This window comes from Patagioenas fasciata, chromosome 8 (assembly GCF_037038585.1).
Source record: "Patagioenas fasciata isolate bPatFas1 chromosome 8, bPatFas1.hap1, whole genome shotgun sequence".
Lineage (NCBI taxonomy): Eukaryota > Metazoa > Chordata > Aves > Columbiformes > Columbidae > Patagioenas > Patagioenas fasciata.
The window spans coordinates 19,071,417-19,094,971 of record NC_092527.1 but is presented as its reverse complement, the minus strand read 5'-3'; the positions used below and the strand labels follow the sequence as shown (position 1 = coordinate 19,094,971).

The following is a 23,555-nucleotide window of genomic DNA, read 5'->3' as shown; positions in this document are numbered from 1 at the left end:
GTCCCTTTTCTCTACTGTTCTGATAACTGGAGATTGGTTTAGGTTCCAAAGTATCTAAAAAGCTTGTAAGGTAGCCAAGCAAGTTTTGCTCACCATGAAGCCTATCAGATATTATAATTTTATTTCTTAACCTCCTTAGTAAATATTGAGATAGCTTCATTTGCGCAGTCTCTGAAGTATTAAACACGACACTCATTTTCCTCTTTTTTTTTTCTCTAATATGTATGTTAACATTGCCTACTGTGCTGCCAGCATGTCATTTTATTGCGAGCTTCATGATTATGGATTTTCTTTTCCCTAAAGTTTCATCTCTAATTTTTTGTTCATGAGACAATTTTAGCTATTAATTGAGAAGAAGGTACCTCTGATGAACACGAAAGCAGTTTGTACATGCAAAACCAAGAATAAACAAGAAAATCTGAAATGAAAGAAGTGACACAATAATTTGTGAGCTTATAGTTTTTAATCCAGTCTAATTATTATGCTCATTGGGGTGATACTTCAGTTTTGTCCATGAGAGTGGCTCTGTTAAAGGTATTTGTTACAGACTTTATGTCTCAAATACCCTCTTTCTGTATAGTCCTCTTCTCTGCAGCTGCCTTTTCCCTGTAAATACATTTGGGTTTTTTGTTTGTGTGTTTGATTTTTAATAAAATCACTTTCCTTGTGGAGTTCTGATTTCATAAGATAAAAGACCCAAAGACTCTCTAAAGAGTGTGTTGTTAATGTTGATTTTGCCTTAATGTTACAGGCTATTTTAGTAATAGATGAGAATATGGCAGATTGCTTCTATCAGTTTAGATTTATATCACCTTCCTGTAATGATGTGAAGTGTTGATCTGGATATGGAAAGATACATACATATGCATTCACCTCTGTTTTTCTCTGTGCTGTGGTCCAAATTCCAATTTCTTATAAATTTCAGAATTTGTAATCTTGAATTTAATGGGAATCTGGAATTTAATATCTGGTAAATATGAGAACTTGTACTCAAGGTATGTCATATTGAGTGTAGAAATAGCTGTGCTGTTTCTAAAGGCTACTCTGATGGAAGACACAGTGTGAATATATGTTTTCATGGCTTACACAGGTGCCTAGGTTTGGCTGAGGGTTCCACATAATCTGTTTTGCTTGTGTGCCCTTGGAGCCGAGGTATGTTATTTCCTTAACTCAGGTTGGTTTTGCAGGGCTTGCCTGACATTTTAAGGCAATGGTGTCCATGTACTAAAAAGGTGAGGAGACTAAAACCATTGCATTAGTTATTCACAGAATGTTGTTTTGATATTGCTTTTTTTCATTCAGCATTTTGAATCTATAACAGATTATTTGAAAGAGCTGTGTTCGTGAAAAACATTCAGCATTTCCATGACTGAAAGTCTAATCCAGTCTCCTGCTACTAGGGACCATTGGCTTTGTGCTGGATAGAGGAGCAGTATGGCCTGCTGGTTAAAACAGGGAACTACTAGGATACTGAAATGTGCAATTCCTGGCCCTGCTGTATAATTTCCATATGACCTTGGGCAAGATATGTCAGATAAAACTTACTTCACAGGGGCATAATATAGCTGAATTGATGAGATTGTAGTGCTTTTAGATCCTCTTGAGGAAAGTTACACCAAAAGAAATTACTACCGTAGTAGAATGGTTGTCAAAGTAAGGTAGAAGAGCAGGCACGATAAAGAGACAATTTATTGACTTTCCTTTCTGCCTATTTAAAAACTTTTCTAACTTAGTTCAAGTTAGAAAAGTTGATCCACCGTTGGTTTGTTTCTGTCCTTGATATGCATGTGCAGCTCCCATTAGTGCCAGCAGGAGCCCTGTGCTTGCATCGTGAGAGGAGAATAGACCCCTTTGCGTGTAATGATCAGTTAGGTAGCCTCGTGTAGCTCTGTGTATGATTTCTGATCTATTGTGCCAGAGATACTACAGCGTGAGAGAGAGCTGCTGTCATTTTCAATAGGAAGTGAGAACTTTAAGAGCTTGAGAACTGTCCTCTTTTTTTGAATAGCACTTTTGCTGCATGAAGTGTAATTTATTTTTATCACAGCAGGCATAAAGCTTCCAGGTTTTCCTAAAGAAAAATGATCCATATAGGGCACATGTCGATTGAAAGATCATTTCAAAACCTGTAAATTCAAAACACATCTCTTTCTCAATGCAAAGTATTGTTGGTTTTTGCTGCAGCTTTTAATTTTTTTATCTTGGACTTTCATTAGTACTTTAGGCATACTATAAAACAGCGTTTTCGTCTCTGTAATTATTTTTCCAGCCATTAGTTTGTCTGTAGTAGCGCACATTATTAAATTATAGTAACAACAACTTCTTCAGACAGAACTTTCTGTGCTTTCAAAAGCTTTCAAAGCGTGACTTCCTAAACTTTTTTCCTTTCCTCCTTTTTTTTTTTTTTAAATTTCTAAGATTTTTTAATTAAGTAGCAAATGTAAACCAATCATTAAAATTTGGAAAGAGGGGAAGGGAGAGGAAAGGGTGGGAGAAGGTGGGGAAGAGAAAGAAATTGTTTGCATCTTGCCCGATACACAAACACACAAAAAGAAAAGAAAACAAAGCAAGACCTATTATTAGTCCTACAACTTGTCAGTTTGATTAGTGAAGGTTGCCTCTCTCTCTTCTGAGAAAACACTACATCTTTAAGTGATGTCTGTTCTTAAATGTAGAAACCCTGCATTGTGTCTGTTAGTGCATAATTGGACTGTCTTTTAATACAAGCAAAGACACTTGTTTCTGAATATAAACCCTGCACCTCAACAGGTCAGGGAGATAGTAAAAACCTGTTGTTTGGCTTTGTCTTGGGGAATAATGGAGTCACTAATCTACTTGATCTCTGGGAGTCAGATAAAGAAGAAAGTGAACGATGCATACATTTCAAAGATGGAAGGAACTTGTAAAAGCAATTTCTTTGGAGGGAAAAAGTAGAGCAAAGGCTGTTGGAAACCTTTTAATTAGTACTAATTACCTCAGCAGAAAACGTTGGAGGCTTGAAAGGATTTGTGTCAGCAAGTGAAAGATCAAAGATTGCGGCGCTCGCATTTTAATCTGTTGGCTATAAAAACGAATAAGGGGGTGGTAATGGGGCCCATGAGAATGACAACCCAGGTGGTGGAGGCCTTAATCCCTTCTTTACTGCTAGAGCCTGAGGCCTAGTTCCAATTACATAATAAGATTATTTAATTTTTGCTTTAATTTTAACAAAAAATAAGTTTATTTTATCCTTCAGTAAGGATGAGACAAGTTTTCCAGGAAAAAAAAAAAATCTGTCAATTTATTTATTTTATTATTTAAGTCCAAGCCTTTATTTTGCCATTTTTTCCTAAGTGGCTGAAGTTGCTCTGTGGAGGCCATAAGGCAGCAAAGGTGCTTTGATGTGGTCTCTGGAAGTGTCTGGTGGCCACAGTGGCAGTACTTGGAAATCCGATCATGCCATGAGTGAGCCTCCTTTCTTTTAGTTGTGTGTTCTGTTTTTTGTTTGTTTGTTTGTTTGCTTGTGTGTTTTTTGGGTTTGTTTGTTTTTGTTGGTTGGTTGGTTGTGTGGTGTTTGTTTTTTGCAAACTGCCTAATTGCATCAGCAAGCAATAGTTCATAGGCATGCTTGCTGCGATATTCTCCTTCTCTGGGCTCATGTGATCGTGTGTAAGGTAAATCACAGGTTTATTTTTGTGGTTTGAGCAGATTATGTGCTCTTCAGAAATCTAATTGTCATTGGTTTCCTTTATGGACAAAAGGGTCAGTTTATGGCTTGGGCTGAAGCTAAGGTGACGGCTGCAGTGTAGACTTCAAACGGATACGTTTATGGCCGGTAACCTCCAGCACTGCTGCCCAGCCAGGCGCAGCAGTTGTGTCGAGAGGGAAGCAGATGCATCTCAAAGTAGCACTGAGTTTACAATTCATTAATTCATTAATTTGACTTGTACAAAAGGTTATATGACACTCTGAGTGTTGCAGGCATAGTAAGTTACAGCCGCTTATATTTGTATTTGTATGCATAATTGGACTAAAAATCAGGAGGCAGTGGCAACACAAATAATCGGGCATATATTCTGGGTTACACCTTTAAATTTCTCTTCAATCTTTATTCAACAGCTAAAGCTTGAAATAAACTTTGAACTACACACTTTATATTTATGTTGGATTTTCATATTTGAGATACGTTAAATGCGTATATGTCTTAGATCATTGTTTGACAGTGGATATAATAGCACATCCTCAGCTACTAGCCTATTGTGATTGTAATTCAGCCTTCAACCTCAGGTTCTTATGATGTTTGATTTTATTCTGGTGTGACAGAAAAACAGTGTTGATTTTTTTAATGTTTTCAATAAAGTATTTTGGTCCCTCAGCAGGCTTTGTGTGTGTTAGCATGACAGTAAAATACAAAAAAACTCAGTTATGAAAGTTCAGTGTTGCCTTCCCTTTGCTTTCCTTTTCCTAATCTGTGGAATACCTGTTGACTTTAAGCTTGCTGTGGAGAAGCTTGCACTGAATCTCTTTCTTGGGTATGGAAAAACAACTGAGACCTGAGCCTCCTTCCAGAGCAGTGTAGGGGAATAGCACTAGCTTGTTTTTTTTCGGAGTGTTTCGTTCCCATCATGGGGCTCCATCTTGGGCCACAGTGGGTGACTGTCCCTGTGGAGCTGCTCAGAAGTCTCCAAGCTACTACAGGATTATCTGTTGTCCCAGGAGATGTTGGAAGGTCCCTTTACTCTAACATGATCTTAGGACTTCTTGTATTGCTATCTGGTGCAAAGAGCATTTGAATATGTATGGTCACAGTGACCAAGTAAGAGTATTGAGATGAACTGTGTTTTGGTAGTTATCTTATTCTTCTTCCTCATCCATATACTATCAAATCCACAGTTAAATATCTTTTGAATGTGGTATGCTGGACTGTACTTTCCCAATCAGATTTTAGACAATCTTATTAATTTTAGGGATTGAAGGGAGGAAAAAACTCAACACAAAAAAGCCTGCCATAAATTCTCTAGCCCATCCTTTTGGACTACAAGATTCTTACCTGCTATCAGAGTGTGGTAATCTTTGTAATTTCAGAGGCTGAATTCTAGAGTCTTGTTTTGACCAAATGCTTTTCACTAACACTGTATGCTTTCGTTGCTGAGGTAATGTGTTAATATTACTCATTATTTTGCATAATACGAGCAATAGGAAAAATAACCAACATAAAAACCAAAATGAACATTAAAATAAACTAATAACTTTATTTGTTCTGACCATGCATTTATTATTTACTTATGTAAACACTGATGTAAAACAATATTAATGCATGTTGCAACAGTTTAATTGAAATGCAAACCCCTCCAATTTGACTGAACAGATTTAATTAAGAGGTTATGTTAAAGCATTACCGAAAATCAGAAATACATAATTACATGCTGATCTCTGAGTTTGAACTTGGATATATAAATCTGTGCAGGATTACTATAAAGCCCAGTAAGACACAAAAAAAGTTGTCCAAACAATTAGTTCTGAGCAGTTACAATGCAAAAATGTTTGAGTACACTGTGTGGCGACAATTGCCAAAAGTCATGGGGTGTTTCCTTACTTTCTGCTCTTTGCAAGGGTGATTTATGAGTTTACAAGTTCCTTCCCAAACTCTATAGTTGCCCTGACAGTTCCCCAGATGGACTATATCCAAGTTGGTATAAAACAGTACTTGTTGCAGCTGGGGCTTCTAATTCATCTTGAGTTAGGTACAGGACTTCTTGTTCTTTTTGTCTTTATTTAGGTTTCTTACCTCTCTAGAACCACTGTGCTGTGGAAATTGGTACTACCTTCCTCTCAAACACCAGATATTCCTGAAAGCAAACCAAAGTTCTGTTTAGTAAGAGTTAAGTGAAAGCTTTTAGTTTTAGGAATGGAAACAAGGACAAATACAAAACTCTGTCTTTGCCTGTACTTAGCAGGTCACCTTTCCACTTGCTTAATCCATCTTCTCTTAGGATTCCTGGAATGGATTCTGTCAGGTACCACTTTGGGTCCAGGTGTCTCAGCAATGCATCTTCTCATTCCTACCATCAGTTCTGATTTAGTGCTGCAAGACACCAGGAACTTTGATCATGTCCAGAAACTGCTGGTGATTCTCTGTTTTGTATTGACTGAGTGGCTCCCTTTGGCCTGAACACAACTATTTCCTCTTTCTCCCTGGGAGTGACAAACTGGCCAGTTACATCCCATTTCAGCTGAACTTGTCCTCCTGTATGGGATTCATACCTTCCTGCTAAGTATTATACAAGACACATACATTTCACAAATCATCTCTGATATGCTGCTGGCTTTCTAGAAAGAGATGAAACAGGATATAATGTTAACACTGATGGCAGACCCAGTAACACAGTTACTTTGTTTAAACAAGCCTGTGAAGTGTTTCCCCTCTTGCAGTTCTAGTGCTGCAAGCTTCCACTTGCATAAATGCACAATTCACTGGAGATTGCACAGACATAAGTGAAAGAAGAAGTTATCTCCTGCTTGTGTACACTTACATTTTAGAGTAAAGCACATCCATGTGGAATATGTGCTGTTCAGCTGTTAGGTAGTCTGCTTAAATTATTCTAGTTATTCTAATTTGACTCAGTCGTGCACAGATCTTGTATGCTTTTATGCTAAGTTTTATAGATCTAATATTTGGTTTACTCGCTTTTGAAGCTTAAATGCTAGTTACAGTAAGGAAATCTATTACAAATAATGGTTTGAGTGCAAAAATAAACACTGAAGAGAAAGGTGAAAAATTGCCTTATACTTGGAGATCATTAAAAGATGTTTAAATATACACCAAAACTTAAGTTTCCTAAGTTGTTACTAAGGCACCTAAATGATCTGATCTTCTTAAGGCACTGATGTCCCAGCTTTTTATTTTAAGGTCTATAAGAACTGTTGCTTCCTCAAGACATTTAAAAATAAAAGTGTTCTAATTTGAAAACTTGACGTGTAGCTTTCTGTTTCAGGCACCTGTGCTAAAATAAAGCTTAAACCTGCAAAGCTTCAATGGTCACCTTTTTGCCATTCCTGGATATCTCTGGACTGATATTTTACTTTAACTTTTTTTTTTTTTTCCCCCCCTTTAAAATATGCAGTGAATTTACTGTATGACAACCATTTGAGCATTAAGGATGCTGACTAGCAAATATTTAGGAAGAGGCTATTGAAAGTTGTGCTGTGATTGAAGTAAATATTGAAGGGCAACCTAGATCCTTGCTCCAGAAATACAAGGGTGTAAAATATGATTGAACAAAATTTTAATATATATATAACAAATTTAGAAGCTTGTGTGAACAATTTTGTCACTGTAGTTTACAAAACTCTCGTTTCAGTAATGAGAAGCTATATGATTTTTGGAAGCTTACCAACAGTGGCTTATATTTTGATTCAGTTACTCCTGTTTATTTGAGAAAGTGTGCAGTTTAAGTAGATCTTATCAGAAAACATGAATGCAATGAGTCTCACTTCAGTACTTTATTAAATTGATTTAAATATGCATTAAAATATTTTAGAGACATCAAACTGAGGATACCATTGAGCATTTAGAAAGAGATGAATAGAGTGGCCATTAAGTTTTAATTGTCTTTAATGTCTTGCTACCATGGCAATAAAAAGATGAAGTTTTTAAAAGAATATTCTGTATAATGCATTATCTGCTAGGGTTATTCTTAGTCAGAAAATCTGTGTAAGCATGAACATACGTTTTCTGCTTTTCTGTCATTTTAATATGTAAGTCATATGCTTCTCATAATCTTTGTGTTCTTCTTACCTGCATTTAAAAGCATTTAGAAATCTTTCTTTATATTATTGAAAGCTGAAATATCTTTTAGTCCTCTCCTCCTTTTCCCCACTTCCAACAAATTTCATGAGAAAAAAAAAAAAAAAAGTTGAAATGAATCTACTCTATCTTATTTCGCTGTGCAGTTTGAAGTATTCTGATGAGCCTGGGTAAGCTGATGTGGCCTTTAGGGAGGGACACATCAAATATAGGCAGACAGCTTCTGTGTCTGGTAACAAAGACTGAGGAGGTCAAAACTATCCCAACAGGCCTGAGCAGGTCAGTCAGAGGCAAATGTTGGAAATAAAATTTGGTGGGGAGGGGAGTAAGGGGCCTGGGTCAAGTCCTGTTCAAAAAGTCAGCTTTGTCAAAAGCTTCAGTCACATTCTTACCTACAGGCAACCTCTGCTGATCCCAACTCATTAATCGAACTGGAGAACCGTCTTGACCCTGGCTCCTTCCCTTTGAAGTGTGGTGTCCTCTGCAGCATGAGGAAATAATTTGCTGCCTGATTCAATGAGCCATCAGTAGAGCCAGCAGACCTAATGACATGTGAGAATATTAACCTCCTACCACGAGGAGCTGTGAATCTTGAGAGGCAGTCTATAATTCACCCAGCACTCCTGAGCCTTCCCTTTCTGTCTTATTCTTGCACTCACTTTCTCACTCACAGGGAGAGAGAGAGAGAGAGGAGAGAGACCCTCTTGTCATAAAACTTTATTTCCTTCAGTAGTGGGAGCCTTACTGAGCTGCTTGATAATGAGTTACTTTCCCTTTGCAGTTGGATAAAAGTTACACTGAAAACTAGACATCCTTCTTGCATGTAATCATTTCTGTTTAAAATATGGCACAGGTGGTAATCTGAATACTTACCCAAGTAGACTGTGTTTCCTTATTTATTTTTCATCATCAAAGGAAAAAAAGTTAAAACAAGAAAACAAACATGCATAACAATGATGTTATCCTGTAGAATGTGTTTTCTAGCTGTCCTCAGTCAGGAGGATCTTTTTTCAATCTCCTTATTTTTTTATTTATTTTTTTCTTTCTTTCTTTTTTTCCCCTCCTACCTCAAGAGAAAAATAGTCCTGCCTGGCCAAGTACTGTGTGTTATAGGCACACACAAGGGTGTGTTCTTGCCGTGTGATTCTTAACAAAGAACTAGGTTGTTGGTCTTATCCTGCTGCTTTAAAAGTCAGGACTGTTTTTCTCTTGTTGACTCCTGTAGCATTTTGAATCACAGATTCAGGACTCAGTGTCTGATAATCTTCAGAATGTGAATCAGTGTTATTCATGTGGCTAAATAATGAGAAAGGAAAAGCAAAAATGGCTCTCTGTGTATATGCTACTCACCATAAAAATGGTGGTGATTACCAGACTTTACACTGTTATATACCCATATAAAGTAAAATCCTGGAAGAGCTTTATTTTGATTGTCTTTTCGTGGTGCTGATTGATCAGAACTTGGAGGTTATGAGTACAGATGGGGAACAGTGGCATATACCAGACCAAAAGGACTATTGCAGGCAACTTGGTCTTGTCTGTGCTGGAAAGGCTTGGTGGTTTGTTTTGTTTTTTTTTTTTTTTTTTTTTTTTTTGCTATCACTGTACTGGTAAATTTCTCATATTTGGTGGAAACATAGCTTGCAAAGCAAATGGAATTACACAAAGTGTGAGCACTTCTGATGGTAAAAGATGGTTCTCCACTGGGAGTGAAAGTTAGTGATATAGTTGTGCAGCCAAAACTCTTCTGTTGCAAGTTGAGCTTGAATTTTTTTGGGTTATGATTACAGGGTTGTTTTGATTCTGAGGCATCCCTGATAAAACTATTGGGTGTGTTGTGTGGACCTGGGTACAGGCTAAGATACCAGGCAGAGAGGATAAAGGAAGTTAGAGAGACAAAGCAGGATAGGTAGCAGAAGGAAATAATAAATAAATGGCAGTTATAGGCTGTGTAACAAGTACTACAGTGTCTGTGGTATGTGCATATTTATATCCCTGCGATTTTAAATTGTTCTAACGATATTCTTTTAACATCGAGGGATTCAGTGTTATGTCCATTAACAATTCTCTGCTGTCATGCTTGAGCAGTCTATTAGTCGTTCTCACCTCTTATAGCTGGTCACAAAGGCCAGTCCCCTTGCCTCTCTCTGCTTCATCTTTTTTAATAAGTTTATTAAAACTGGTCAGATTATACTTTCTTATGGCATAGTCTGCACTTGGTCCATTCATTATGGTTTCTTTATCTTGGCAGGCAATCTGAATTGAACGGCAGCTAGTCTATTATGCACATATGAAGCCCATCACTCCTCCAGCAGTGGCCAATTCATCAAACATTTATCTTTTGCCCTCTGAGCAGTGCGTCAATTTGCTTGTCAATCCTCAGCCTTGGTTGTTGTGGAAGATGGGAGAAAAATTAGTTTTCCCTCTTCTCACTGAACCCTAGTAGTTCAAATGCTCACTTTACAGGCTTGTTACTCCCCCCTTCTCTGTGCAAAAAGGGGAGGGGTCAGGTTACTATCTAAATTGCAGAGTGACAGATTGATCCAAGATACAGTAAAGCTTTCATTATGGCCCTGCCTTTGCACTTGAATTAGTTCATATTTCCATTATAATACTGGTTTTTAGAAAGTTTATAAAGAGGTTCTCATCTTGATACATGGAGATGATACTGCTTATTCACTTATTTCTGTTTTCTCTTTTGCTGACCGTATTAACAAGCTTAAGTTTTATTCAAAAGGCTTCTGCCAGGTGTTTTCTATTTAGCAACAGAAAGGTGGAAACTGACTGGAAGTGATGCAAATTGCTCCCTCTAGATAGCCTGCAAAATACTAACATTGCCTCTGATATGAAACAAAACAAAGTATTTCATGTTTTGGAAACATAGGTAACCTTGTTCTCCATTGAACAGAATTTCATGATTCTTGTTTTAGGACTCATCTGGTCTAACTTGGGACCTTGCCCACTCTAGAACTTTTGGAGGTTCTTTACTTTTCACTGGGTCACTCTTGTTTTTGTTCTGCTTTGATCCAGAAGTCATGCCAGAACTGTCCATTACATACTCCATTCTGTTTTGCTTTTGAATGTATTGTCATGAATGGGTATAAACAGTCAGTAGGATTGCAGAAAAGAACAGCTATTATGCTTGAATAGTGTAGAGGTCATTTTTGGATACTTTACTTGTAGGTTCATTAGCCATTACTATCTATGTGTGCAGGAAATACATAAATCTCAGGTGTGTAGTATTTTTGTGATTATAATAGTGAGGGTGTTTTGTTTGTTTGTTTCATTGATTTTTGTTTGCTTGCTTTTTTCCTGGAATGTGAACTGAATTCTGTCCACTTTATTTTCTTTAAAATGCGTTACTTATTTTTTGTACCTGCAGATGAGAGGTGTGTTTAGAACAGAACCCGCCAAAGCAGGTTTGAGAGTAGAATTCTGACAGAGGCCTCAGCCCGAGGGAGTTTGCACAGAAGATTCGCTAAACCCATTCCACCTTCCGAACAGAATTGGAAATAGCTTGGGTTTATGCCCTTATTTGCATGCTATATTTCAGATTAAATGGCGTTTAAAATTGAACAGGAATCAAAGTAAACCTGAAATGATGTTTTGCATTCCCAGGGAGTTACACAAAATCTAAACTTATGCGTGTGTCTGTCTTAGGTTTTATTTATATATAGCATTTATTTATTGCTCTTTGTTTTGTTTTTGTGAGGTTAAGTCAAAGGACTAGAAGTCAGGAGCTCTGGGTTTTATTTCTTGTCTCTTAGAAAATTGCTGGAGGTCACCTTTCCTTAGTCACTTAACCTCTCTCTGCTTTACTACAAAATGGGATTTTAAGCTTAGCAGGTTTTTGAAGAGTAATTAATTAATTTATTTATTTATTTATTTATTTTTGTTTTTTTTTAAATGCTTTGTGCTCCTTGGCTGGCAGGTGCTGGAGAAATAGAAATTACTTTTCTATTCTTTAAAAACTGGAATTATCTAGTACAAGGATCCTCGTGTTGATTCTGCACTCTTGTAATCTGTTATAACATAAAGGGCAAGAAAAAAAGGTATTTTAAAAAGCTCGTGTTTTGTAACAGCTCTGTCTTTAACTTCTGGTAATGGCTATCTCTTGTCAACAGAGTGCAAATCAATTTCAAGGCTAAAGCTAAACTCTCTCATTTACATATTGTTAACTGCTCTCTCTTTTCCTGTTAAACAGGAGGAAAAAGTCATTAGATATGAGGCAGCTGTCTTATTAATGGAGTGGTGGGGTAAAATGTGAGGAACACTTATTTTTCAGCATATCCTTCTGAACAGCTTGTTCTTCTGGACAAGGACAGCTGCAGAGTACCAAGGTTTACCCATTACTTGAGAGGTTTCTGCTTCTTTTCATCTATAAAAACTCGTGGTTTTGTTGTCAAATATTACCAAAATGAAGAGCTGCTCTTTCATTGTAACCAAATCCCCGTTAGGCCAGAGGGACCGTGCACAATAGTGTAGTTGACAATTGCCATGTATACACATCGAGAGAAAAAAAATCTCTACCATGACATTCCTTTGTGATTAAAACTTTGTTACAAACCGTGAATGAATTACGGAAAAGAAAGCTGGAAGAAATCATACTGATTAGCTGAAGGACTTGGATAAAAAGACGTTTCTGAGACCTTTGTATTCTAAAGCCTTATTTACTGTCTGCTTACAGGACATCTTGAGTGGTGTTGCAGAGGGAGTCAGTTTCCCGTTTAGCGCAGTGTTTTTGTAAGCTAATGAGGGCAAAGCGTGAGCCATAGGCAATGATGCTGTGATATTAGCTGTGACAGGGAGCTTGATCATAATTATCTTAACGAGGATAGGGTTAATTACAGTGGAAACTTAAAGCTTTTTCTGTTTGAATGAGGTGGGACTGAATACGTTGTGATGTTTTGTCGGTTTGATGTGACTTTGGAAATTGCAATGGAAATCTCTTGGCAGCACTTGCTCTCCTCTGGGAGCAGAGTGTGAGCCCTGCAATGAGGTAACTGAGATGGAACCTGTGGGTGAGATAATGGGCAGCTTTCATGTCATTAGAACAGAGAAAAGCAACCTGCAATACACCTTAGTGATGTTTATTAGCCCTTTGCAACTAGGGAAAACAACTGCTTGCCACTTCCCTTCAGTGTTGGTTGTATTTTGGTGGTAAGACTGTATGTGTTTTTTTAATGTACCAATATGGGAAGACATTTTCTCTTTTTAATTTTAGAGTAGTTCTCTTTTTTGGCGGGGATTTCTCTCTTCTTATACTTGTTTCTTTTAGGGTGTTTGTGTGCTTCTTGCTATGCTGTATGTGTATGCAATCCTCTCCTATTTCGTAATGGGCTCAAGGAGTACGTTAATATAACTGTCTTACCCTCATTAAAAATAAAAATGCCAGTATTTGGTACTGATTTCTACCTCAGCTTCTTAAAAATGCTTTCTTATATATGAATTCACAATGACAATCCTTTCTTATCCCCATCTGCAAATGGGAAACTGAGGCACATAGAAGTTTTGGGATTTGCTGAAGTTTGCACCATAAAACCTATTGTGTGGATTGTACTTAAAACTTTTACATTCTGGAATACAACTGCTGGGCAATGTTTCCTTATATATTACGACAATAGAGATTGTTGCCTTGAATTTAGTAGCTAATATCACTGACTGATAGTAAACGCTTCTTTTCTTTTTTTGTTTCTTTACCAATGGTCTTACCAATTTTGTTTTGCTGCTAGTTTTTTGTTTGTTTGGTTTGGTTTTTTTTGTTTGGATTGTTTTGTTTTTCTTTTTTTCTCCTGTTTAAGGTGGAAAAGTAAGAACTCTGTGAATAGCAAAATAACATATGAATGTAAATTTATGTTAATGGCTACACCCTCTCTCTGTACTGTGGCAACCCCTCCCATCTCCCTGGGCTCTGAATTTAGGTGATTAAATCACCAAGTGCACACTGCTCTGATGACATGAAAACAACAATTAATAAGCAACCCCCTGTGTAACATGGCTCCTCTTTAACTGAGCGGCTAATAACATTACATGGCAAAAATTATCAAAACCAGACAGGTGTAAGGAGATTTGCGCACAATTTTCTCTGCCTATCTATGAAACTAGTAGCCTGGTGTTTGGCCTAGGCTTGTGAAAGAAAGCTGTTTCAATAGGCAACTCCCTCTAGTGTTTCAAGGCCTTTTGTCCCGCTTCATGGCTTGTCATTTTGTTTTATGCCTCCCCTGCAGCAGTTTTGGATGTGTGCTTTCTTCTCCTTGCCAGTTGCCAACCATTTGCTGATTCTCATGATAAGAGTGTTATATTTGCATAACATAACTCAGGAACAATGTGTATTTTGATGCTGACACTGACCAGAGCCCAAGCAATGTTTTTTCACAAAGGACCTATTAACATCCCATAAGGCTCTGTGGTGTTGACAAGGAGGTGGCCTTCTCTGAACTCCTTTGGCAAGTCAGAGTCTTACACTGAAATGTGAGGTTTGGAAATAATCCACTATTTATATAATAAAGACTATTTAAGGGGAATTTGCTAAACTAGGTTTGTCAAATAAACTGAAATGAAAACTCATAACAGCTTGATAAACTCACTGCTACTTCCTCTGGGTTATTTTTCCTTTTAAAGGTAGCTGGGGGAAAGCGCTGTCTGAAATGTTTGCTGATCTCTCTTCTGATCTTGACTGTGGCAAAGCCAAGTCTGTGGTGACCCTTTGCTGAAATAGCTGGCTTAGTACAGCACGCTAGCACAGCTCTTCATGGTGGACAGTTTATGTAGGCTGAATTAAGTTTTTCCGAAACAGTTTTTTAAAGGCAAATGCAAAAACTGTGACTGTTGCTCTGGTGGTTGTTTCAGTATAATGTTTATAATAGAGGCTTTTGTTCTTGCAGCTTCAGAAATCGTAGTCTCTGTGCATTGTAGTGATATAGTTACACCATAGGTTGTAGGCATAGCAAATTTTTTTCTGGTTTGCCTGCCCAGCATCAAAATGGCATTAGAAACAGTTGTAGCTACATTTCAGAATGCCAAGTTGACAGGCTATGAGAGCTTTGGAGTCCTTGGACTGAAATACACTGTTTCAGTGTTGTGCAAATGTCACTTGACTATTCATAGTTTAGTGTACAGTACCCAGTGTAAAGGTCACAGACTTGATTTTGTTTGTTTGAACCCTCTAACTGTGATTTATAAGTGGTCAGTTAAGTTCTTTTGACAAAAGCCATATCTTGTTTTTGTTCGACAGATGAATGTTAAATTGTCTAGTTTGAAACCCATATACTTTCTAACAATATTTGTATTTTCCTCCAGTAGTAATGCCTGTAGAACTCTCTAACAGGGACTTTGACTGTATTTTGATCTTTGCCAAAAACTGGGGGGAGGTTGAGGAAATCCCCTCAGTATAAATGTCATTGGAAACTGAATAAATAGTATAGACTGCATCTCCCTTATTCATCACATTTTATAAAACAGCCAGGAGATACAGTAATGATCTTCCCACTGGTAGGCATAGTAGATCAGCTGTCAAGTCATGCAATCTCAGCATATCTTTAGGTGTCTGGTAGGTGAATGAGCTGTGAATGTGTGTCTGTGCGTATGTTCTGTATACCACGTGCCTAAATTGATTAATGTGTGTGGTTTTTTTTTTTTTTCCTGTTGGAATGTGCAAGCATTAAGAAGCAAGTTTGGAATAGATGCCTTAACAAGTTACTAAAATGTTCTTTTTAGATTTTTTTTTTCGTGTACTTTACTTATGAGAGGAATAAATACCTCCAACAATCTTGTTTATTTACAAGCCATCATCTGCACTTCCACGGTCTGAGATGCAGCTTTTTAATGCTGCTCTCTGCAGTCTGACCTGTGGTTTGATGGTGGGACAGTGAGTTCCAAAAAGAAAGCAAATGCCTTTTCGATCTGGAGTAATTCTGCATTTTATTTTGTAGAGAACATGTTATTTTCTTTGCAGAGACTAGAGAAGCAAATTTAGTGGTTAATAAAAAGGAAAAAGAAAATTCCTTCTCCATTTCCTATTATTGCTTGTAAGGTAACTGCTAAGAAATGATACTTGAAGTTGTATTTATTATTGTTAGCAGGGTATGATATTTCTTGGCAGAAATGATGGATGACAACTTAAATTTGTGTCCAGGGAATGAAGGTGAACTGTGACAGAGTTATTTATCTTGGGAATGGAGGTTAGGGTCAGGCAAGGCTGGGTGCCTGAAGGCACAAGACATTGACAAATTCATCCTGCAGGCCCCATATCTGAAGCCTTTTGTTTTGGATCCTGGCTACTCACTAAGTGACCCCCATCCTTCATCCTGCCAGCATGTGAAGGATGTGTTGCAGTGCCAGCACTCCCCTTGCCTCTAATGCTTGTCATTCACTCTTCTGACAGGCCCAAACCAAAACTATTCCCACTCCTGAAAGGGAAGGTTAAAATATTTATTTCAGCTCATAATGGCCTCCCTGATTTAGTGGAGTATCATTTTTTCTGTTGCCTTTGTCGTTTGCAGGTCACTGGAAGGACTGAAAACATTCAGTTACTTGGAAGAGCTGATCTTGGACAACAATCTACTCGGAAATGACCTTCGGTTACCCAGGTTACCCCACCTCCATACCTTAACGCTCAACAAGAACCAAATATCCTTTCAAAGAAATACCTGCAAAATGTCAAATGAGTTTTATGTGTCAGCCAAATTAAAGTATGTGAAATATAGTTCATGAGCAGACAAAGCATTCTCTCGTTTGGAACCTGGAATACTTCATAGTAATTTATTATAGGTCATTCATAAATGAAATGCACCATTATATCTTCCTGTTGCTCCATTTTAGTGAGAGATCTAACTTATGGCTCTGAAGAAATCTTTCTAATAGATAAAATAGAGAAAGAGAATAATGTCAGTGCTACCAGTGTGCAGCAGTTCCAGTGTTTGCTTGGGGTTCTGTTGCAGACTGACCTCTAGTGGAACAGAGAGCGTAGTGAAACACTATTAAGTTTTTATACTTTAAATAGCTCTTAAAACAATGAAGTAACATAAAATAAAAAAGGAAATGTAATACCTTTCTCTATTTTAATGAAGTTGGTAATATGCACGATTTGGTAGCTGCTGTGCAACTTCAGCTGTAAAAGCAAGTTATTATATTCTTGGTGTTCCAGCTCTGTATAAATTCACATAAAATGCTGTCCAAGCCAAGGTCTTAATACATTAAAAAGTTTAAATAGATGGTTAAGTCCATTCATAACCAGTCAGACATTTCTCCATATGCCTGAAGTTAGTCCCTGCTTAAGTTTATTCAAAATAAATGTTTCAATATTTGCCTATATACTCTGCTGAATCAGAGCCCTTAGTCTGTAGCTTTATAGGTAGTGGTCTGTAAAAACTAATTATCTTTAAGGGCTGGGCATGGACTTGATTATTAAATAATTTTCTCATACTTTGACTCCTCTGGAGATTTGAAGTGTGTAATATATGGTTTTACAAAAGTGAAGGGTGATCAAATTGTAGCCAAAAGGCCAACTGAGGCCTCCAGAGTCTTTAGAGCATAGACCATGAAAGCCCTCTCCTTGTAATTGCAGTGTGAGGACAAGGCTGCTCAACTGCAGGCTTTTATTACAGACAATGTAAACAGAGAGCAATTTACCTCCTGCTAAAGCAAAGTCCTCCTACTGAGGAGAATAAAAATAACTGCAGTTTCTACAATTTCTACAGTTATTTTTGACTCTCTAAATAAATAAAGATCAGCAGAGTAACTTTTATTCTTGGGGGCCTGGAAATTTGCCAAGAGTATGCCCTGAGCTGTGATGATCATTACTGTACTAGGTATCTGGCTAGATTTCTGGTTAATGCTAGGATTCTGTGGCTTGGATTTGAGGAACTGGTTTTATTGTTTGCTACCATGTTAAAATCTGAGCTGGGCGTGCTTTAATGAAGAATGTACAAGAATGTTTTTGCTGATACTATGGATGGTGGTATGGGTGGAGCAGCATATCTCCTACAAAGCGTGAAATGTAAATTTGGCCATAAAACCCAAAAGCACATGAGTATATTTGTCTTTTGGGGGGCTGTCAAGGTGGAGCTTTGTACTTACTAAAAGGAGGGGAGCTGTATTGAATAAGAACCTCATGAACAAAATCAGAGGGAAAAATTTAATCCTGTCAGTAGTGTTCTTTAAAGAGGTTCTGCTGGTCTTGCAGACATACTTAAAATACTATTGTTAAGTGTGTAAGCTCTCAAAGTCAATGAAAACATGATAAAATTTATTTGATTTATCCTGGGATTTTTTTTAACCCCATCTTAAAACAATGAAGTTAGAGCTTTGAGTATTGAGCTGCCCAGGATAGAATATAGACATAATGTGTGCATTTTGTAGTGTGCTGCCAATAGTTTAACAGAGGAGTTGCAGAAATGCTTGTAAAACACTCAGTGTATACAACCTCTTTAGAGAAGAAAAAATAACTGCTGTCCATCATTACCATTTTGAGCCCAAGAGAGTATTGGTATCTTATAGGGAAGATACCAGCAGTCTTCAGAAGCATGAGGATCTCCCAGATTCCCCTCTTCAGCGTGTATGCCATATTTAAAAAAGATCTCATTCGAACTGGAATCGCTTCTTTTAATGAAAGATTTCTCTATGGAATTACGAAAAAAATGTTCAAATAAAGTGTACTTTTACTAGAATAATGAAATACATTACAGGAAAGGTTGTTTAGTATATGACAGTGGCACTACAATAAGGACACAAATGAGCGAACAATACTGATCTGTAACAAAACTTCAATTGGTGGCGTATTTCCATGTATACATAAAGATACGTATATAGAAAGATGAAAACACAAAAAGCCAAACTGACCTCTTTGAAAATAATTCATTAACTTTAAAACTCGTATGAGAGCTTTCCTGGGTGTCTTTTAATATTGCTGTAGTCTTTGCTGCTTCTCTCCTTTTATTTTGGTTTTGTTTTGATTCAGATCCTGTTTTGATTGTTCTGATAAGAGCTTTCTACTCCTTTTAAATTATTCACTCATTGTGTGGCATTGTACGTGCAAATAATATTTGGCCCTTCCTAATATAAGATCTGAATTCACTGTACAAATGTGAAATCTTATCTCTAAATCAGGTAAATACTTAGAAAAATCATCTAGTATTTTTTTTTTTTTGAATAGTGGTTGTATATTTCAGTTACAATTAGACCACTGCCAGATTTTCTACTAGAAGTTAAAGAAGCAAATTTAAAATTACTGTTTAAAAGATAGTTTCCTAGTGTGATACCTCAACTATTCTGTAATGTGTAATCTGTTAAAAATATTTTAAAATGCAGTCTATATAGCTGAAATAATGAAAGGATAGTTGTAAACAGTGTTGTAGAGTATTGGATTACATGTGTCTAACACGTAACATCTTTTCACATCTATAGCATGTTTGTTTTTACAAATGTCTGATTTACTTTGGGGAATATCATCTTAGTTTTTCTGTCAAACACAATGGATGGCAGAAAGCAGTACAGACTAAGATCATCATCTTAAGTGCCATCATGCAACAAGACAACCAAGTGATCAGGCCCACTCAGCATGGGTTTCTGAAAGGCAGGTCCTGCTTGACCAACCTGATGTCCTTCTATGACAAGGTGACCTGCTCAGTGGATGAGAGAAAGGCCATGAATGTTATGTACTTAGACTTCAATAAAGCCTTTGATGCTGTTTCCCACAGCATTTTCCTGGAGAAACTGGCTGCTCCTGGTTTGGCGGGGCATACTTTTTGCTGGGTAAAGAACCGGCTGAATGCCAAGGCCCAAAGAGTTGTATTGAATAGAGTCAAATCCAGTTGGTGGCCAGTCACGAATGGTGTTCCCCAGGGCTCAGTTTTGGGGCCAGGTCTGTTTAATCTCTTTATCAGTCATCTGGACAAGGGGATTGAGTGCACCCTCAGTAGGTTTGCAGATGACACCAAGTTGGCTGGGTCCTGCACTTAGATCACAACAACTCAGGCTCGGGGAAGAGTGACTGGAAAGCTGTCTGGCAGAAAAGGATCTGGGGGCGTTGATTAACCGCTGGCTGAATATGAGCCAGCAGTGTGCCCGGGTAACCAAGAAGGCCAAGAGCATCAAGAATAGTGTGGTCAGCAGTTCTAGGGAAGTGATTGTCCCACTGTACTCGTCACTGGTGAGGCCTCACCTTGATTCTTGTGTTCAGTTTTGGGCCCCTCACTACACGAAAGATATTGAGGTGCTGGAGAGAGTTCAGAGAAGGGCAACAAAACTGTTTGAGGAGTCTGGAGCACAAGTCTGATGAGGAGCAGCTGAGGGAACTGGGACGGTTTAGCCTGGAGAAAAGAAGGCTGAGGGAAGACCTTATCGCTGTCTACAACTACCTGAAATGAGGTTGTAGCATGGAGAGTGTTGATCTCTTCTCCCAAGTAGCAAGCAATAGGATGAGAGGAAATAGCCTCAAGTTGCACCAGGAAAGGCTCATATTGGATATGAGGAAACATTTCTTCCTGGAAAGGGTTGTGAAGCCCCAGAACAGTCTGCCCAGGACAGTGGTGGAGTCACCATTCCTGGGGGTGTTTAAAAGAAATGTAGATGAGGTTTTTAGGGACATGGTTTAGTACTAGAGTTAGGTTATGGTTGGACTCAATGATCTTAAGGGTCTCTTTCAACCGAAATTATTCTATGATTCAAACATGGATGTGTGGTATGTAGGAAGTTGGTTTTGGAGGAGAACTCATGGCTGCAATCACCTATGCTTGTAATGAAAAGCCTTACTTCTTTTAAGGGTGTTTACTAGATAGTAAGAATCAGTCAGGAAACTTCTAAATAGATTAACGCTCTTTGTGTGTTACAGGAGTGTGAGGATTTATGGCTTATCACAGTGCTGACCACAGCTGTTGTTGCAGTGGGACTATGTACTATAGACATTTCAATTTCCTTTACATTTCAATGTTTTTAGTATTTATTAAAACTACTCAAAAGGGCAACAGTGTGTCAAGTATATATGTATGCTGAAAATCAGATGGTGTTCACTGCTTCACTTCAAAATAGACAGGTCTGATAGTGAACAAGATCTGTGATTCTCTGAAGTAAAAGCCGTGTTTTTTTTTGCTTAGTCCAATGAACTGGTCATCCATTTAATATACATTGTATACACATATGAAGAACTGTGTCGAGGGTTAAGATTGCGGGGTGACAATCAAACCCTGGCAGATGTATTGTTAACCTCCTCTCCCCCCACTTCCCCCTTTTGCCCCTCCCTCTCCCCCCTTCCCACTCAGGACAGGCGATCGGGAGGGAAAGAGGACAGAGAGAAGAGAGTTGGAAAAATTAAAGATATTTTACTAATGCTACGAATAAGAAGAGAGAAAATAATACAAAATATACAAAACCAATCTTGAAAGTCTCAGCAACTGCAGAGCCAGCACCCAAAGTCCTGTATTAGACTCTGTAGCCAACCGGAGCTGGATTCAGTCTCTCACTAGGCCTCAGTTTGCAGGGACAACCAGCAAGGTCCTCTCCTAATGTCGACCGTAAGCAGAAGGGAAAAGGAAAAAGGGACGAGATCCTCGTGATCTCCCACTTTTATATGAAGTATTCATGTGAATGGAACGTTTTATACACCATTGGTCAGTTCCTTGGTCACCGGTTTCTCATTGCCCTTCTCGCGAGATGTCCATCTGTGCTTATCAATAAGTTTGCATTCCATTGCTAGGTTTAACCAAAACATGTATCTGGTTCTCCAGGAAAATGCAACTAATATGAAGGCTTTAGCTGACAGGCAAATTCACTAAAAGAGAAACTTGTTTTTTAACAAAACCAGGACAAACTGATACCAAAATTGATTTAAAATAAAGATGTTGAATGTAGATATAGAATGCAGACATTGAATCTAGGTCCAGGTTTTAAATGGTTTAGAGGAAAGCCAAAATATTTCACACTGCAGAGGGGGAAAACTAGAGGTGGGCAGAATGCCCATAATGACATATGTATTACTTATGGCAAGAGGAGTTATCAGTGTGATTCAGATCTAGGCTTTTATAAGTACTTGAGTCTTTGAAAACAGCATGGATTGAGTACCTCAACTGAAGAATGTACCAATATGTGCTTCTGGTATAACCTGTCTTCACAGAAGTCTCATCATGATGCCCAACAGTTACGGATTTGTTTTGCCTCAAACCTGTACATTGTAATTCATTTTGCTTTTGTGCTTGTTCCTACATTGTCTTAAAGTGCTTGAAGACCTTGAAGTCCCAATCTGACCAGAATCTCATTGTGGTAAATGCTGAAGACTTGATGCTTAGATTGGGTGAATATGTTAAAGACATAAATTGTCTCCTATTATGCCCAGATCCATATCTCCCCTAAACAAAGAGCTAAGCTGAACTGATACAGCATTCTTCAAGCATCTAGTTTGGAACTCTTGCACTACAATTACAGATTTCGTTAAACCTGAGTGTGGCTTGTTACAGAATCACAGCACCTGATGAGCCAGCCAAAACGCTAGGTGAATTCTGTAAAACATTCTGAAATTACTGAACGTGGAGCCTTTTTTCTCTCTGTCTTCCCTACCTTGCATTCCACCTTTTTTTCTAGAATTAAGTGTACCTGAAGTAAAAATTAAGTAATGTGAGTGCTTACATCTATGAAAGAGGGAGGTAATCTTCAGTCCAGGTGATTCCATATCTTGTTCTACAGCAGTACTTGAACTGGTTCAAGTCCACATGTTAGAATTTTTCAAAAATGGTGAGCTATTTCTGATTGTCCCTATGTCACCTTGGGAACATAGAGCAATGTTTGTGCAGAATAGTGTTTAAAAAATGAAAATCCAAACCAAAAACAAACTTTGAAAGAAAGGGCATATGGTTTCAGGATAGACTTCTCTAGAGAACCAGAAATGAAATTTGATTGCAGGAGTGGAAAGATTTCTCCTTTTTCTCAGGTTTGTATATCTGATAACATTGAAACCCGGTCTTCAAATCTGCAGCCTTGGAACCATGGGTTTTCTGAAATACCCTTAAAAGTAATGGAAACTCCAGCTACACAAGGAAAACTAATGCTACTCCAGTAGACAAAGTGGGATTTTTTTTACCAAGTATTCAGTATGTATGAAGCTCTCCAAGAGATGTATGCACTTAGTTAATTACTACCTGTGCCACACCTTTTCTTTCTTGAGCAAGATAGTTTTAAAGTCAGTGAACAAGGCCTCATCTCAGGGCCCTATCTCCCTACCAGATAGTGTTCAGGCCCGAACGTGGCATACAAATGACTGTGTGTTACATCCTATTGCACACAGAGAAGGGGAAGATGTATACTTGCATATTGCAAGCTATTTCTGTGGTTATCCAACCTTGAAGACCTAGCACATTCTAATGGAAAAGCATTCAGGTGGCAAAGATCTTTTCACACTGCATTCAGAGGAGAATTGGTAACTTCTGCTTCAAGGCTGTTTGCCTGTGGAATCACTTGTGGTTGCTACATAGTGTTTGTGATAAGTTTAATTGAAGCAAATGTTTTAAATGGGAATAAATATATGTACCTTGCTCATTTATGATGCTGCTAGAAGTGCTATCCAGCTGTTTTAGTATTAGGTTGATTGCAGCACCTGTGTGACAGATGGTTAGTTGGCAGAAGACTTTTGGATGACAATTTTGGGTCTTCCTACATGGCAGCCTTGAATTCTGTGGGATATTTCTGATATTCTATATGTGTGTATTTAGAAAATATTTTGAATCTAAAGCTATTTGCTTTTTACTTTGTCTCTTTGCTTTCAAGAACTTCCAAAAGCTGTAAT

The 23,555-nt window shown here is 37.9% G+C and overlaps 1 protein-coding gene across 12 annotated transcripts in view; it reads left to right on the top strand.

Annotated features, from left to right (window-relative positions):
• LRMDA (leucine rich melanocyte differentiation associated) overlaps positions 1-23,555 on the top strand; it is a 741,452-nt gene that overhangs the window by 422,965 nt on the left and 294,932 nt on the right. For all 12 annotated transcript variants that reach the window (XM_071811807.1, XM_071811805.1, XM_071811806.1 and 9 more), the window contains one exon: positions 16,288-16,419. In XM_071811807.1, the coding sequence (XP_071667908.1) occupies positions 16,288-16,419 (132 nt within the window). The remainder of the gene's footprint in view (positions 1-16,287; positions 16,420-23,555) is intronic.